This window comes from Ptiloglossa arizonensis, chromosome 1 (genome assembly GCF_051014685.1).
Source record: "Ptiloglossa arizonensis isolate GNS036 chromosome 1, iyPtiAriz1_principal, whole genome shotgun sequence".
NCBI classification, from domain to species: Eukaryota; Metazoa; Arthropoda; class Insecta; order Hymenoptera; family Colletidae; genus Ptiloglossa; species Ptiloglossa arizonensis.
Window position 1 is genome coordinate 20,787,642 of NC_135048.1, and position 15,624 is coordinate 20,803,265.

A 15,624-nucleotide genomic window follows, 5' to 3' on the forward strand; every position below is an offset into this window, starting at 1 on the left:
TTAACGTTTAATCTTATGTGGATGACGATATTTAGCAAAAATAAAAGTTTTTATCGCAGCATTATCGAATTTCATCTTCTCAATAGTTTATTAACGTACTCTGAACGCAATCCGCAATACGTATGGTAATTTGTAATCTAACGTTGTTCTAGAACTTCGGATAGTGACATTTAGATTTTCGAATTTGGCGGGCTCGATAGCGACACTACGCCATAGTACTGATCACTCCGCCATCAGAGAAATTTCAGTTCTTAGCTGCTGGACAATTTTTCTGATAAAATGACCGGTATAGTTGAAGACGATGTAAAATTGAATGAAAACAGTACTAACTTAGACTTTGCGACTCCGGAAAAACAAGAAGCTCGTGCATTTCTGCGCGAGCGATTTCTGCGAGTGATTACTGGGATTGTTGGTACGACATCTTCCTTTTTCCAGCCCAATTCCCTTTCTCTTAGATTTTATACTGCAAGAATATTTACTTAATTTCTGCATAAACTTACCAATATTTATTAATTATGACGATCATCGGGGTTTGTTAAGTCAATTTAGTTAAACGAGATATATTTTTTATGGTTAAATATGGCGCCAATACCAACATTGTGGTCTTCTAATGCGCCAATATTCAGTTATAAATTAAATAAATTGAATTTCACCAACGAAAGTCGTACAAGTAGAATAATAGTTAATAATTATATTCTGAAAACGATGGTACAAAGTATTACTTATATTTTAGAATGACTTTTATTTTAAAATCTTAGTTACGTCAACAATTAATTGCACGTTATAATCGTGAACCTTCGTTACAGGTAAGCAAGCAGAATTTCATTTACACGAACAAACACATGTTTCTGCTGAGTTTAGAGGCTGCGATGTAGATTGTTTAGAAGTATATGTACGTAACTTGGAAACACCGTTAGGAAAAATTCCAGAAGCAATCCTCAGAGCAAGCGATATAATATACGTCGATGTGAACGATATTAATACTGTACAATAAAGCCTTCCACCGGTAAGTAATACTATTAGGTATTCTTATTTTACATAGGAAATAATTTTATTTTTTAACATATTTTTAATAACTTATACAAATATTTATGTACAATTTGTAATTTAAGATCGACGCATATTTAACATTGTATTTATTTCTGAAATGATGCGCCTTAAGTGATCAATAATTTCCTTAAGATGCCTATTTTTTAATACAACTTGCTGAAAAAAATTAATTAAATTTTATAATTTGTGAAATTTAATATTTTGTTTTATATTGTGCACTTTGAAATTTGTAATTACCTCCATAATTTCTTTGCTTTCTTCGCAAGCCAGTCTGTAAGCTTCGGATGTCTTTTTCTCATCAGACTTCATGTCCCACTCTTCTTTTAAAGGAATTAAACTTTCTATGTGTGTATATTCCATACCTTGAAGTTGACAGTTTTCATTACATTTTTCATAAATCAGTCTTAAGCGTTTGAATAATAGTTTCAATGTTCTTAGTTGCTCTTGTACTTTATTCTTTTTTTCGTTAGCTAAACTGGAACCTTGCGCCATGCCTAAAATTTTGAAACTCGATTAAATAACTCGATCGTACGCGCTCTGAAAGAAATTTCATTATCTAAATCTTAAGTACCATTTGGCGGTTGTAAAAGTTTCAATGTTTGAAAGAGTTCTAAAGTGCGACTGACAATGTCTTGTACAGTTTCCTGACCAAATCTGCATAAACTAGCAGTGTTAAATTCTTTATTTTGTTGCTGTTGAGGCGGTGGTTGTGTAGGTGGCACAGGAGTTTGCGGCGTGGTAGCTTGATTACTCGTTTGATTGTTTTGTTGTACCATAGCAGCTTGTTGTTGCTGTTGTAATTGTAATTGTTGTTGTTGTTGCATCTGTTGCATTTGTTGTTGCATTGCAACGGATTGCTGTTGTTGTTGTTGCTGTGCTAGTACTTGTTGAGCGCTAGGCATACCCATCGCGTTCGAGCCTACACCGCCTACGCCGACTCCAACACCCACGCCGACTCCAAATTGTTGAGGACTTACCATACCTGTGAAAATTTCATTGGCTAACGCTGCAATTTGCAAGTTACTTTCTTTATCGTGAACGTACTTACCACCTTGTTGGGGCCCCATTAAACCGGATACCATTTGCCCTCCACCAAATTGCGTTCGCATTGTAGATTGTTGTACATTGGGAAACCCAGATGGAAATGGATGTTGCTGACCCGCCATATTCTTTCAATTTTATCACTATTTCACATTCGTTGATGTATAGTATAGGAAGAATTAGCCAACAAAATTAGAAAGTTTTGAGGTTAAGTACCATTTTAATGCTGAATTTTAATCTTTTCCCAACCTTTGGTAACAATTTGGTCAAAACATTGAACTTGTTTTCACTTACTAATAGATAGAACAAGAAATAATTGTTAAAACGTTGATAAAAATAAAAAATTATGTTTAATGCACACAAAATAGTTTCGAAATTAATAATTTCTATCACAATACAACTTTGCTCTTTATTCGGCAATAAATATAAAATTACACCATCATACCGCCAATGAGTAAATAATAATAATACATGATTCCCCTGCATACGTGCACCGTAAAACGCACGTCTCACATATTATGTTACAAATTGTTGACATCACATTGCGCACGTGTACCGCGCTTGCAGCGTCAGTGATTCATCTTGTCGACTTCTAATCATCCATCGATGTGAAAATTGATAAGAAAAATAACAACTTCCGCGTGTGAAATTTAATCTCTTTAATTTACTTTAGCAATTACTTTACTTAATTCCCTAACTTTTAATGTAACGCGAAATTTTCTAAATATGGATACTTGTAGTTTGTAGTAAGACAACACGAGGGCAGTAGCTTTCAATGCCAGCATCAGGAATAATAGTCAAATCTGTATATTCAACTATAAACAAACATATTTTGAACAAAAATGTGGTATTTTAACGACAAAATAATACATTTTACCATACATTTCCGTATTCAGTTCAATCTCGTTTTTATGTACAATTACATTCTTTGCAATTAACTCCGGTATGATCGAGTAGGGAGAAACAAAGTGGATATAAATAGTAAAGTAAATTTTGGAGGTTTACACGTAAAAGGATACTTTGTATATTTTCTATTTTCACGAAAAAAAAGGAAAGAAAATGTCCTTTTTGTCTATTTTTATTTATTTATTTATTTATTTATTTATTTATTTTTTCATTTAAAGGTTTCACGCTATTGTCACGAGTTTGTATAAAATCTTGCGTACAATATTTTACGTATTGTATCTTCTCAATATTTTCGACGTGGGACAAGGATAAAAGCTTGTTGATATTTAATTGTAGCGATATACGGATTACACATGCCGAGCATCAGTGACTTGAAAAACATCCCTCGGAACACAGGATCAAAGTCGAAGTGAAATTCTTCGAAAGATAGGTCAGAATTGGACGGTATTCGAGCGATGCCTACGCAGGAGATAAGGTCACCGCACACGAAATGAACAACAGTGTAGACACAACGGACCGATCTTCTGTCCCCCGTGCACCTTACTTGTCTGTGCGCTCACAGGAACATTGTTTTTTCCGAGACACGGTCAGTGTCCGTCGCGCTGTTACGTGAGCTATATGGTCGCGTAAAGAAACGACACGGGTGAGAAAAGAAACGAACAAGAAAAAGGAAAGAAAAGAACACGGGTGAATAAAACGTAACGTGGGAAAATCGATCTGGTTAGAATGCTTCGACGACGATTATCCTTCGTCGTGATATTGGCACACGTTACATTCCTCGGTGACGGTAGAACGATACAAAATAGAACTTCCAAGTTCGATGTTGCGGACAGTACCGCGAAGACGCTGGATCGTCAAGTGGACGAAGGTTTCGACTACGAAGCAATTCAAGTGACACGATCGAAGAGCGTAGCTGCGAGCAGAGATGTCCACGTTGAACATTCCAACGAGAAGAAACCGAAATTATCGAAGAGAAACGATCTCTCGAGAGAATCGTGCCCTTACGGAAGCAAAGAGTTGTGTTTAATTCTTTCTCTGTCGAAAATAGCCAACGTCCAAGTGGCTGCTCCGGATCGTACGTCCCCGGATCGCAGTCCGATGGCAAAGATGTTTCGCGGTGCATCGAGGAATACACCGAACTGGCAAGTGGATCGAACAATAAAAGAAAACGATCGAAATCTCCAAGATTTCACCAAAGAACCGACGAAATCGCCGAACGTTCATTGCCGTGCAATCCGCGATGTTTATATACCAGAAGTGAAGCAGAACTTGCCAGCTTACGATTGTAAATTCGGGAACAACACGTTTGTTCTATCGAGCGCTAGATTCCTTCAAGATCGACGACAATACTTAGACGTAAACGTGAACGAGAATACATTCAAGACAATGAGGTTCACACCGAAGTTCTCCAGAAGCAACGAAGTTAACGTGATCCCGGCTCTGCTCGTCCTGAACGTCGTCAACAACGATTACAGAATAGAAATGCATCGGACTAGCAACGAACGAAAAGTCAATCAGCTTGGAGGGAAAAGTCGATAAGGAACCATCCGACGAGTAATCGTATCTTGTAGAAAGTGTCGAACACCCGGTGATAATTTCGAATTCATTATCTATTGTTAAGTAAACGATACGGTGCAAACGAAACGTAATTACACCGATGTCAACCTTTGTAACAGCTGCAACGAAATAAACCAATTTTATCGACCGAACGAGAATCTCTAATTACTTCATCCGACGTCCCATTCCTTGGAAGTATTATACTTCACTCGACTGTAAACCGCGTCGAGCGATCTTTCGAGTCAACAACGGTACAATAAATGTAATTCGATTCGGTAACGCTTGACGATAAAAAGAAAAAACGAAGGAGAAATTCATCCATAAGATCTATTAAACAAGTATTTATCACAAAATTGTAGATTATCCGTATTATTATAAATAAGTCTCACTATCGAAGCGTGCAGTTTCATTTCGATTTCTCTTCTAAAGATTGATTCTCTGTCCGTTCCTTCAATTGAAGCAATACTTCCGGCGATACGTCCAGTTTGTGAATGTTGTAAAGGTTCGGGAAATTTTGTATCTTAACTGGTGGGATCTCGTCCGTGGTACCTTCGTCGTTGTGTTTCGACTCTGGTGTGTCTTCCTCCATCTGCTTGGACATCGGAGTGCCTTCGTTCGTGGAAGATGGCGGGACATCCTTGATTAGGTACGGATCCGGTTTTACCGATTCGTCGATAACGATTTGATCGACTTTCACAACCGGATTCGATTTTCGTACGTTCTCCTCGTGGTGTGGCTCACTCGACGACAATTCAGACGATTTTGTGCTCGACTCGTGACCACTGTTCGTATTCTTCGTCTCCTTAATTTTAATCTTGTATGCTTCCAGATCCTTTTTCTCCTCTTCGGTCAGAGGTTTAAGCTTGAAAATAAAATCGTACGATTCGGTTACGAATTTTCATACGGCTCTTCTTTTACCGTAGATAATATATTATTTATAGTAAGCTCTAATTTTAATATAGATTATAGTTTAATTCGTCTAAAGGGGAAACATTGAAGTGTATTAATGACATTCATCGGTTTTTGGGAAAAAATTTCCAAGTTATTATTGAGTTGTTCGGAAAGTCGTTTCGTTTTTTTTTTGGTGAAAATGAAACACGATTTTTTTAGAGTGTTTAAACATTTTATTAAATTATATATTCTCCATTTTGGAAAACGAAGTGACTTCACGAATCAAGCCAATATTTATACAGGGTGTGGCACACGAGACTTGAAAAGCTATCTATCTTTAGAAATATTGTTAATGTTAGAAAATGGAGCACGTTTCTCAAGCGATTTTATTTTTCGTACGCGAAGGTATCGATGATATTTCAAGGTCGTTAAGTATTTCTTAAACGGAGTCGTATATTTTTCAATGAATATAACTCGTTAGTTTCTTTCGTTCGATTATCTTTTCTAGGCACACGTCGAAGGAAATTCTCTCACAAAAAATTACTGCACGCCGAACGAAGAAATTTATTAATTTATTTCGAACGTACTGGACGATCTTAACCGTAACAGGAAACGTTACACGCGCAACGTGGGTATAAATTTGTCCTGGACAAAATTATTTTCATTGACAAGGGCCTCTGTTCACGATAGTGGACAAAGGTTACCTTGTGTAGATCGATACTTGAAAGAGTCGCATCATCGAATTCGATACGATTTTCAAAAAGAAAAACGCACGAGAAAGTTAATTTTTCTCGTAACACATATTTTTCCCGAAGTATTTCAACTTTGTCCAATAACAATTCTCCAATGTCGCTAATACTCTTGAAGGTATTCCATGGTTACGTGTCGCGTGTCTCACTTTCTATTTCCATCCTCGCGAATCAATTTCTATTTTTCAATTTCAACTGAATTCTAGAAAATAGAATGAATCATCGGTTTCACTACTTTTCATTTCCTGTACGTGGCCAGTTGGACCGTCAAGGAGCTTGTGTGTACGTCGTTCACAGTCGAAGACCGAGTTCTCTCTGTTTGTCAAGCTAAGGTAGATATTTATCTTAAGTCCGTGAAGAATGTTCGCTGACGGTTTTAATTTAGCGCTATTAATACAGTGTAATAGGACGAGTTGAAAAGACAAGCGATTTAATGAGTCACCGATTCCTTCCTGAGATTAACCATTGTACGCGAACGTCAATTGAAAATATATAAGTACACGTGCAGAAGCTATGTTCAATATATGTATACGCATCTATTGATATCAGCGATGACATTTCTCAGAACTGTCACATCGATTGTCGTTAGCCTGCATACGATTATCATGAGAGAATACCCATTTTCGTTGGTAATTGCATTCGAAGGCGATCGATGTTAAATAACTCGAAACACGATGGAAGATTATTTGCTATCAGCGAGTAGGTAGGAAAGAACGAAATAAATGGAATTCATACTTTTAACACCGGCTGGAAGATTGCTTTTCTCTTTAATGTCTCTGTTTTTGACGCCAGCCCTGTTCGTTTCTTGCTCGTCTCATCTTCGGTGGAGAAATTGTTATCCACCTGTCTGATGTGTACAGCCTCCACATGGTTTTTGTTCGGTTCGTCCTCCTCAAGGCTGATATCCGTGAGATCGTGTACATTACCTAAGCTAATCTGAAACGTAACGTTCAAGAATTTCGTTGATCGTCTCTGGATAGTTTATATCCGGAAATTATACAGTACCCATCGGAATGTAAATTAAGATACAAATGGAATTTTCCGAAAAATTTCGTTACCTTGTTTTCTTATACTCGTATTCGTCTTAAACGGTTACGCGATCGATTGATTTGAAAACGCGAGTAAATCTCTGAATCAAACGTCTCGAAGATCAAAGAACTTGCAAATATTCCGGGAAACGAGCGAAAAAAATGAATTGCAAAACGCCACGATCAGTTCGAGCGATTGTTTCCAAACGAGACGAATATATCGACGAAAAGAAATTTGTTCACGGTTCGCTACGTTTTTGCAAATTGAGCAATTAAGTCTTGCGAAATTCCGAGCGTGCAACATAATTCGTATTTCCTCTACAATGTAAAGAATTATCGAATAGTAGCTTCGTTTCGTAATGCCAATTTCTTCTTACTTCGCATTTCGTAATGCGTCCACTAGCTTCCGAACTCGAATGTCGATTCTATTTTCGATACTCGCGCAGTACACGACAGTTCGATAAATAAATAATTAATCGGTCGATTGTGTTTCGTAACTGAAGCATAAAATTTGTAAAAAGAAAAGTACGGTAAATATTTTCCTCAATTACGGACGATTAAATGCCGATGTTGAATTTATCATTTCGGGATCTCGCAAAGTCTCGACGACATACAAAATGGCTAGTTGCGGAATACTTTAACCGATTAAATTGATTCAGATCACCTTAGATAAGCTCGATCGTTCGTGAAATGCCTCAGCTAATGCAGGATTTATTTCCTCCAATGGCTGATCCCCGTGCCTTATATAAACAGGAATATAACCCGGGATGCTAGGTAATACTTGGAGTGGGAACGAATCTATAAGAAATTAAGATTGAATTAAAGATACGTTAAAGAAGCGGCGCCGTTTGAAGTATGGGTAAACCACGATAATGTGTGCCACGCTGACAACGTGCAAATAGACTTTCATCGTGGTAGATACGCATCCTGCAGCAATGAAATATCTTTAACGATTACGAATCGATCCCCGATCGGAGCCTCACGGGTTATCGAATTGGTATGCACGAAGGATCGACGCGGAATGTTAAATATCGTATACGATCCAACGAATCAATGAATACATCTACACGGTGGTTTTTATTTACCGGTCGTTCCTATCGTTAACGCGACGATACCAATTTCGATTCACCGTTCAACGAGCCGATTCGTGCTCTCTATCGTATCGAACGTCCCTGAACAATTTCGATGCCCAATTACCGTACACACTCCTCCCAAGCTATCGACTACCTCGTTTCTAGAATCTCTCTCGATCGTATCGCGAACGTCTTTAGTTTCCATAAACGTTCGTATCGATCGATCGATCGAGAAATCGTATCACAAATACTACGACACCGCGCACAAAACATCTCGATACGAACATCTCGTTTCCACACAGTGTAACACTTGCCCGCGCGGCCGGTTTAACCGAGCACCATGTAGATTCGGTATAGCACGTTCGTTCACGCGGGAGTTTCGAATATTCCTTTTACTCACGGACGTAACCAACAGAGAGAGATATTAGGAACACAAGATGGTAGACGTATGCCCTGGTACCACGCAGCATCTCGGCAGCCTGCATCTTTGAACGGTACTGAGCCCCCGGAGCACGGGGCTCGCTCCTTTATATGTACAGTCCCCTCTACCCTCCGGCCTGTAGTCTGTGCCATGGAGAGGTCCCTCGGGGTTAACGCCGTTCCGTTAATATCGGAGCAAAAAGTCAAATCTTCCTTTACTTTCGGCAATCGGACGATGCTTATTAGGGTACCCCTACTGGCACCTTTCTAGGAAACCGATCGGTGTCGAGCCGTGCTGCGATTCACCTGCAATCCTCTTCGTCCTGTTACCAGGATCCCTCTCGGTCGATTCGAACACCGATTTCTACGTTTCAAAGGGCGGTAGAAATACACGCGGACGTCTCTCTACAATCAATCATCCAGATAGGAAATAATAATCGTATCAACGATACTGATTTATTTACGTTCCCAGGAATTGAGTAAATCGCTTTGGGTTATAATTGTGTAACGAATATATCGAAACGAAAGCTAACGGAGGTAATGATATCGATGATGCAGATTTAAGAAATTTATTCGATGCTCTTCAGATGTTACGAACCGATTTAGTTTACGATCGTCGTATGCTTTAAATTCTATGCGCATCTAGTAGAGTTGTCACAAGTAAGAAATTAAATTATTTTATTTGTACGATTATAGTGGACGTAGACTCTGGAAAATCTAAATATTGCAAGGATACGGTGATGTATAATATATTCAGATTTAATCCGTAAACACTACGAATAATAACGTTTAACGATTCTAGATGCATTGTGTGTAGCCTTTGGGCTTTTAATGTTTTCAACGTTTTCTTCCTTGGCGCAATAATATTTCAGTGTTAAGTGTTGTACAGCCACGCTCGTTTCTGCCTCGAATTCTATCGTTTATTTGTAACGCGGTTAATTTTGTTCTTGTATTTGTAATAAGCTATGCGTTATAGTTGCACGAACCAAAGCGTACAATTTTGCGTAACCTGAAATTAAAAATAAAGAGCAACGAACTTGTTTTTAATCACAGAGCTTGAATTTCTATTCAAAAAGGTATAATTGTTACACACTTGAAGAAAACCTTCTCGATGAAACACAAGAAGAAAGATTACTTCGTAAAATAGAACCAAGTATCGACGATACTACATTTTCGTTGCATAATTTATACAACTTACTACTTGTTGAATTACTACTATTACAATCCTATGCCATCGAGACTGCCAAAAGCTTGAATTTCTATTCGAAAAGGTATAATTGTTACACACTTGAAGAAAACCTTCTCGATGAAACAAAAGAAGAAAGATCTTCGTAAAATAGAACCAAGTATCGACGATATTACATTTTCGTTGTACAATTTATACAATCTAGTCTACTTGTCGAATTACTACCATTAGGAAAAAATCAGCATTTAAATGTTTCGCGATGTAGATTTCTACCTGTTCGCATAAGTGTACACAGTTAGGTAAGCATTTTTGTGGAACGACATCGAACGTAAACCAAGCTTCTCGTACGCGAACAGTTAAGATTTCCGTGTGTTTCGTAATGTTGTACAGGAACAAGCTCTAAATATATTTCGCGAAGAGTCACGTGAAATATTAATCGTAAGTATTGTAAAGTGCGCGACGGTAATGTAAATTGACAATGTGTATCCAGTTACGTTCGCGTGACTGTCCGTTGCGATATTCCAAGCAACGGGAATCTATTCGTAAGGTAATACGACGAAATTGAACCGTTGCGTTTCGAAATATTTATTAAAGTCAGCCAGGTCGGAATACGGGGCGCGAAATGGGTTCCAAAGTGAAATTGAAGTAAAGCACGGTGCGTTTAACGTTTCGTGTTCCATTGGCAAGGAACGGTACGTTGTTAAGAACCGAGTGGATCTCTTCGCGCAGGTAATCATACCTCGCGAAACGACGAGGGATCTTCGACCTTGGATCATCTTCTTCCTGATCGTTCGAGTGAGTCCGATTCGTTGATGCGTAAATCTTGCGAATCGACCAAGGTCGGATCGATCCACCGGTCGATAAAGATTGATAAATTATAATAACGGATCCGTTGGACGGTACGTATACGTTTCGTGTAATTCACGAACGTTCGATGTGTCTCGATCGTATCTCGAGATCTCGTAGGGTTCGATACGTTGCGATAAAAAATAAAAAAATAGAAACAAAAAAAATAGAAGTCTTCCGTGCGAACTGCTCGAACGATTACGAATTGCGTAAGAAATATATGACGAGCGAACAGTGTGCATGGCTTTCTGCGCGGATAGCTAATAAGACGTATGAATAAGGTGTACGTTGGGAATAGTCCTATAAGAGTTAATGTCTTTTCAGTAATAGGATAGGCGGCCAAATAGAAGATGACGCGAAGCGGGATCTGCGTTCAATATTGAATGTCCGTATACGCGTCAGCAGGATCCAAGATATTAGGTGTACTTTACAAGTTTACTAGCTCGAAGCTACCGGTACTCGTATCGCTTTACTATTTTCGATTTTATTTGTAGGCGAGATCGCTACACTCGGTTTCACGAATCTATTGCGCGAAGTGAATCCAATTCTCTTATCACCCGGTTGCGCGACAAATATCGATCGACCCTTTGCGCGAAAAATTTTGGCACCGGGCGTAAAAATAATTCGGTGAAGACGTTTATCTGCGCTGTTTCGTCGATCGAAACTCGTTTTCAACGATAATTGATAAATTCGTTACAGAATGTTCGTTCGGTTTCGAACGAAAGCATCAATGCTGGTCGAATTAATTGGTAACAGGTGGCACAAATCCGATAGCAATATCTGGTAGAAAAATCGGTATTTACGGCAAACTGGAGAACCGAGAAAAACGGTGGTTGCCTTTTTTTGTAAATAGAAATACGACGAGAATCATAATTCAAATTCTTTCGACGTGTACGATTCGGTATCATTAATCATGAATAAATTCCAATTTATTCCGTGTAATAGCAATCTAATACTTTCCGGTGTGTCGTATTATTAAGTAAATTTTTCAATTCCAGCTTTCCTCGCGCAAGTCGCAAACAAATTAATAAAAATCTTCCGACGCGTAGAAATTCGTATCGTCGTAATTATTGTTCTGTTAAGCGTTTGCGGTTGAATATTTTCAAAAATAATTATCGTTCGAAGTCGATAGATGAATTACGGACTGTTCGTCAATTGCAGTCGTTCGTTCAACATAGTGAAAATTTACATTCATTTCTCACTTGTATACAGTATCTGAAAACACATCGTGCAACTTAAAAGGAGTCGATACGTCTCGAGAAAGTGATGAAATTCGAGTTCTAATGAACAGAATTTTCGAAAAAGATTATCATCCAGCTACTGGTGAAAGATTTCCTATCGCATAAATGAATTACCAATACCGTTGCTACCGTGAAAATCAATTTCACGAGAATACGCGTACCACTCGCACCGTGATCGTCATTCGGAGGTATTTATTGCACATTTTCTCGTTACGGTGAACGAAGTCGTTACGCGAAAATAAAGTGTACGAAATTGGCGCGGCGCGTTCAATTGTCTAATTTTAATGCACTCCGGTGATTGGCAGCCGGGAACGAGTTATCTCGATTCTCGAAGGCCAACGTGCTAATTTTTTTTTCTTTTTCTTTTTTTTCCACGTTGGATTCACAAGGCGCGTTGCGACGCGACGAACGGGGACCACCGTTCGATTCCAATGCTGTTTCACTGTGACGTGCGAGCCTCGGGGGCGATTATGTATCCTGGACGAAAGGTCAGGATCACCCGCACCAACTGTGATTCGTGTGTTCTACTCAAACGTGGTATTCTCGTTGCAACGCTGTACAACGACCAATAGGTACGGGAACAACTCGGCTGACCACGCAAGCTGCGCGCGTGACAACATCTCGCGGGATTTAAAATTGCGTCACTTTCCGTTTTACGTGTTGCGTATACCGATTAATACTGCCGGCGTGTTGATAACTTTTTCTTCGTTGATCGGAAGAGAAAAACAAAAATATAAACATGGATGTTCCATTTACATTTTAACGAGTGTCGGATACAAATTACAGATAGATTCTTTTGCTTTTAATCGGGAGTTTGATCTCGCGTCGATCGTTAATACGTGGTAAGTATTGTAGACAGGATACCACCAGCTGAATTTTTGCGATTGGAATTAACATTAGTTTCTAATAGACTCGTTTCTTTCAGAGATGTTGGAAGTTCCCTCGATGAGTGATCTATCCTTCACAATCGATCCAAACTGATAATATTTATCCTTGTGTTAACATTCCATACATTGACGGTTGTACTAACATTCCATAGATTGCAGTATTATTTTTTTTTCATTATTGATTTTTACTCGAATTAAATTACCGTTCGTTTCCTGATTTTGTCGTCGAAGAAGCAGTCTTTGGTCTTTAAAATACACGCTGTTGCGGTATTCCCGAACTCGATTAATTAAGTTAATAGTTACCGTGAAAATTGTTGCGTACGAAATTTACAAATTATTATGCAACTCACGAACACGTTACCAAGCAGTGTGACTGTCGTTTCGAGTTCGTCGATGTTGCGTTCGAATAATTTGAGGTGTTACGGAAATAATTCCGAAGTTGAAAGATTTGTCGAGAAGATCGAAACGACGATTAAAAATGACGTCACTTTCCATTTTACGTTGGTCGGTAACAGTGAGGCTTTATTGCCCGATTAGCAACGTATCATCGATCGACGTCCCCTTTTCCGCTTATGCGTGTCAAAGAAGGATGTAAGTGACTACCTACTAGATACTGTATTGCCGGATGTGCATGCATAATCTAGCCTATTGACACAGTTAGAATTCAGGTTTAGTAGGTCGACTCGCGTATACTTTTAACGTTGTTTTTGGGGAAAAAAAAGCGCAATATTTACAAAATTACACGCCATCTTACCAACGAGAATCATTGGCGTCGTTAAACCGAGGGGAAAAGAAAAAAAACAAAAAAAACAAAAAGCGATAAGGAATCTACTTAACGAAAACCGGTTTGATACAATCAGTGCTTATCCTTCTACTAATCACCATTCATTAACAGCGGTATCACTTCACTCGTGAGAAATTCATTTCGAATTGATGAGAAATTTATTCCGAATTTATCGTTAGGTTGCTATCTTTATTCGAAAGTAGAAGTACCTGCATTGCTCGCATTATTCACGTATAATATCGTGTTATAGGAAACAGTAATCCAAAATGCGTAAACAAAACGAACGTTACTCAAACGTTTATTCAAACGTTACGACGTAGGTTTACTCGAATGAAAATGTTAATTCTTACCCGGTGTAAATAAATTATCACGAGATACAGTCGTTGCAAACACTTTTAAAGCTTCGATCATTTTATCGCGATCTTCTTCGGAAATGATACGATAAACGATCGATAATTTGTATTCGATTACATTCCCATAGTTATTGTCCAATCGTGTATGCTTTCCCCTTTCTTTTTCAAACGTTTGTAACAATACGATCGTATTACGAAACGTCGTAAGAAATTAAAGCTGGACCGTTACTCGAGAACGTCGATAAATTAACAAACGTTTTTTTTTTTAAATTAAAGAAGGTATACGAAGCTATTAATCGTAAATTGTATCGTGTTGACAATATTTTCAAAATAATCGTCGATGAAAATAAAACTAAACAACGCACACGAAGTAATCTAATAACAAAGTATAAATCTATCAAGGTTTGCGCGAAATGGGGTAGTGCGCCAACTACGAGCATAAATTGTACGAGTAAAAGAACGAAAGGGAAGTAGCCACGTTCAATGGCTAGTCAATGTTTATCGGTAAAAGAAGAACGATTAATTCCGCTTGGTTATTGCCCGCGGAACGATTATTCTCTCTTTGTACGTCTCTCTCTCTCTTGCACGTTCGACTTTTATCGTTAAAAGAGAAAAGAGAGGAAGAGGATAAAGAAGAAATAAAAAAAAAGAATACATCGAAGAGGTAATTTAGATTTGCATCGTGTACCCGAGAAACACTTTTTGTTTCCGCCAGTTGTTCTTCGAGCGAACTATTGGCACAGGGAATGGAAAGTAAAGATTCGTCGGTGAAGAGACGCGTGGAAATGAGCATTGAAATCGATTCTCGACGCGTTTTCGGACCAGGTGAAAATATGTATAATTCGATCGGCGGTGATCTTGATGCCGAGCGCGTCACGTGGAACGTGGCGCGATTAGATCGGCTGCAATTGCCAAACAGGATGTTCTTGTTGCATCGCGGGCCGCGTGAAATTGTCGTCGAGGACCGTGTTATCGATCCTATTGGCGAATTGGAGCAACGAGTTTCGGTTCGTTAGAATTTTTCACGGTGCGAGCTACGGTTAGGTGTATCGTGATTTTTGTCGCGATGTAAAATCACCATGGGAAGAACGTGTACGATTCTAGCGGTGTCGGCGCTTTACGCGCGTATTCGCGCTGGACACAACCGGTTCCGTTTACGACCCTTAAAACCGCGGAGGATTAAATTAAAGCCTGGTCGTTCTGTAATCACCGAGAAACTTAAGTCACCCCGGATCAATTCCCGCAAAAGGAAAATTGCCGCTTGATAAAAGTCCGGGCCGTTTCGCCTGATAATATTTCATTCGCGTAGCTCGCGTCTTATCGCGCGAGCGCACAATTATCGTCGACGCTTTTATAGAGTAGCACACCATGGAACGATGCCCGTTCGGCGTTCGGATTCTTGATGTCTGCGTTACACGCGGATACCACTTCCCGATGACAATTATCGCGTACCGTTCCGCGTTATAAATAAAACGAATAATTGTACGAACGGAGAGAATAACACGGACCGATGGTTCGTTGGAACAAACGGGGGGGATACGGACCTAAAGTTTCTTCGAGTGGAGAAAAGTAAAGTAGAGTTTAGGTTTGTTCGAATAGAGAAAAGAAAAAT

At 38.9% G+C, this 15,624-nt stretch overlaps 4 protein-coding genes across 7 annotated transcripts in view; 2 read left to right on the forward strand and 2 right to left on the reverse strand.

Annotated features, from left to right (window-relative positions):
• Window positions 1–233: 233 nt before the first annotated feature.
• Window positions 234–15,624, forward strand: part of LOC143149229 (gem-associated protein 7) — a 54,027-nt gene continuing 38,636 nt past the window's right edge. For 2 of the 4 annotated variants that reach the window (XR_012992726.1, XR_012992727.1), the window contains exons 1-2: window positions 234–412; window positions 807–1,006. Coding sequence is in view for 2 of the 4 variants with exons in the window: in XM_076316424.1 (XP_076172539.1) it covers window positions 280–412; window positions 807–994 (321 nt within the window). In the remaining 2 variants the exon portion in view is untranslated. Of the gene's footprint in view, window positions 413–806; window positions 1,007–3,215; window positions 3,475–15,624 lie in introns of those variants that run through there. The other 2 variants (XM_076316424.1, XM_076316430.1) reach the window with 2 other exon arrangements.
• Window positions 666–2,677, reverse strand: LOC143149204 (mediator of RNA polymerase II transcription subunit 30). The gene is made up of 6 exons (XM_076316388.1): window positions 2,537–2,677; window positions 2,308–2,384; window positions 2,099–2,234; window positions 1,622–2,032; window positions 1,288–1,544; window positions 666–1,206 (listed from the first exon to the last, which is right to left on the reverse strand). The coding sequence occupies exons 3-6, from the start codon at window positions 2,214–2,216 to the stop codon at window positions 1,108–1,110; spliced, it is 885 nt and encodes a 294-aa protein (XP_076172503.1). The 5' UTR covers window positions 2,217–2,234; window positions 2,308–2,384; window positions 2,537–2,677; the 3' UTR covers window positions 666–1,107.
• LOC143149221 (uncharacterized) lies at window positions 3,708–4,708 on the forward strand. The gene has a single exon (XM_076316412.1). The coding sequence runs from the start codon at window positions 3,724–3,726 to the stop codon at window positions 4,534–4,536; it is 813 nt and encodes a 270-aa protein (XP_076172527.1). The 5' UTR covers window positions 3,708–3,723; the 3' UTR covers window positions 4,537–4,708.
• LOC143149213 (uncharacterized) lies at window positions 4,868–8,941 on the reverse strand. Its single transcript, XM_076316399.1, has 4 exons — window positions 8,696–8,941; window positions 7,887–8,020; window positions 6,930–7,130; window positions 4,868–5,416 (listed from the first exon to the last, which is right to left on the reverse strand). Exons 1-4 carry the CDS (start codon window positions 8,778–8,780, stop codon window positions 4,961–4,963), a joined length of 876 nt encoding a protein of 291 aa, XP_076172514.1. The 5' UTR covers window positions 8,781–8,941; the 3' UTR covers window positions 4,868–4,960.

Bases quoted from the DNA above. Each gene is read 5' to 3' on its own strand.
- LOC143149221 (XM_076316412.1), top strand. From the start codon at position 3,724: ATGCTTCGACGACGATTATCCTTCGTCGTGATATTGGCACACGTTACA.
- LOC143149204 (XM_076316388.1), bottom strand. From the start codon at position 2,216: ATGGCGGGTCAGCAACATCCATTTCCATCTGGGTTTCCCAATGTACAA. The intron at 2,033-2,098 runs GTAAGTACGTTC...AAATTTTCACAG, and splicing joins AATGGGGCCCCAACAAGGTG to GTATGGTAAGTCCTCAACAA. The intron at 1,207-1,287 runs GTAATTACAAAT...AATTTTTTTCAG, and splicing joins AAAGCAAAGAAATTATGGAG to CAAGTTGTATTAAAAAATAG.
- LOC143149213 (XM_076316399.1), bottom strand. From the start codon at position 8,780: ATGCAGGCTGCCGAGATGCTGCGTGGTACCAGGGCATACGTCTACCAT. The intron at 8,021-8,695 runs GTGAGTAAAAGG...AATTTCTTATAG, and splicing joins TCTCTCTGTTGGTTACGTCC to ATTCGTTCCCACTCCAAGTA. The intron at 7,131-7,886 runs GTGATCTGAATC...GTTACGTTTCAG, and splicing joins AACGATCGAGCTTATCTAAG to ATTAGCTTAGGTAATGTACA.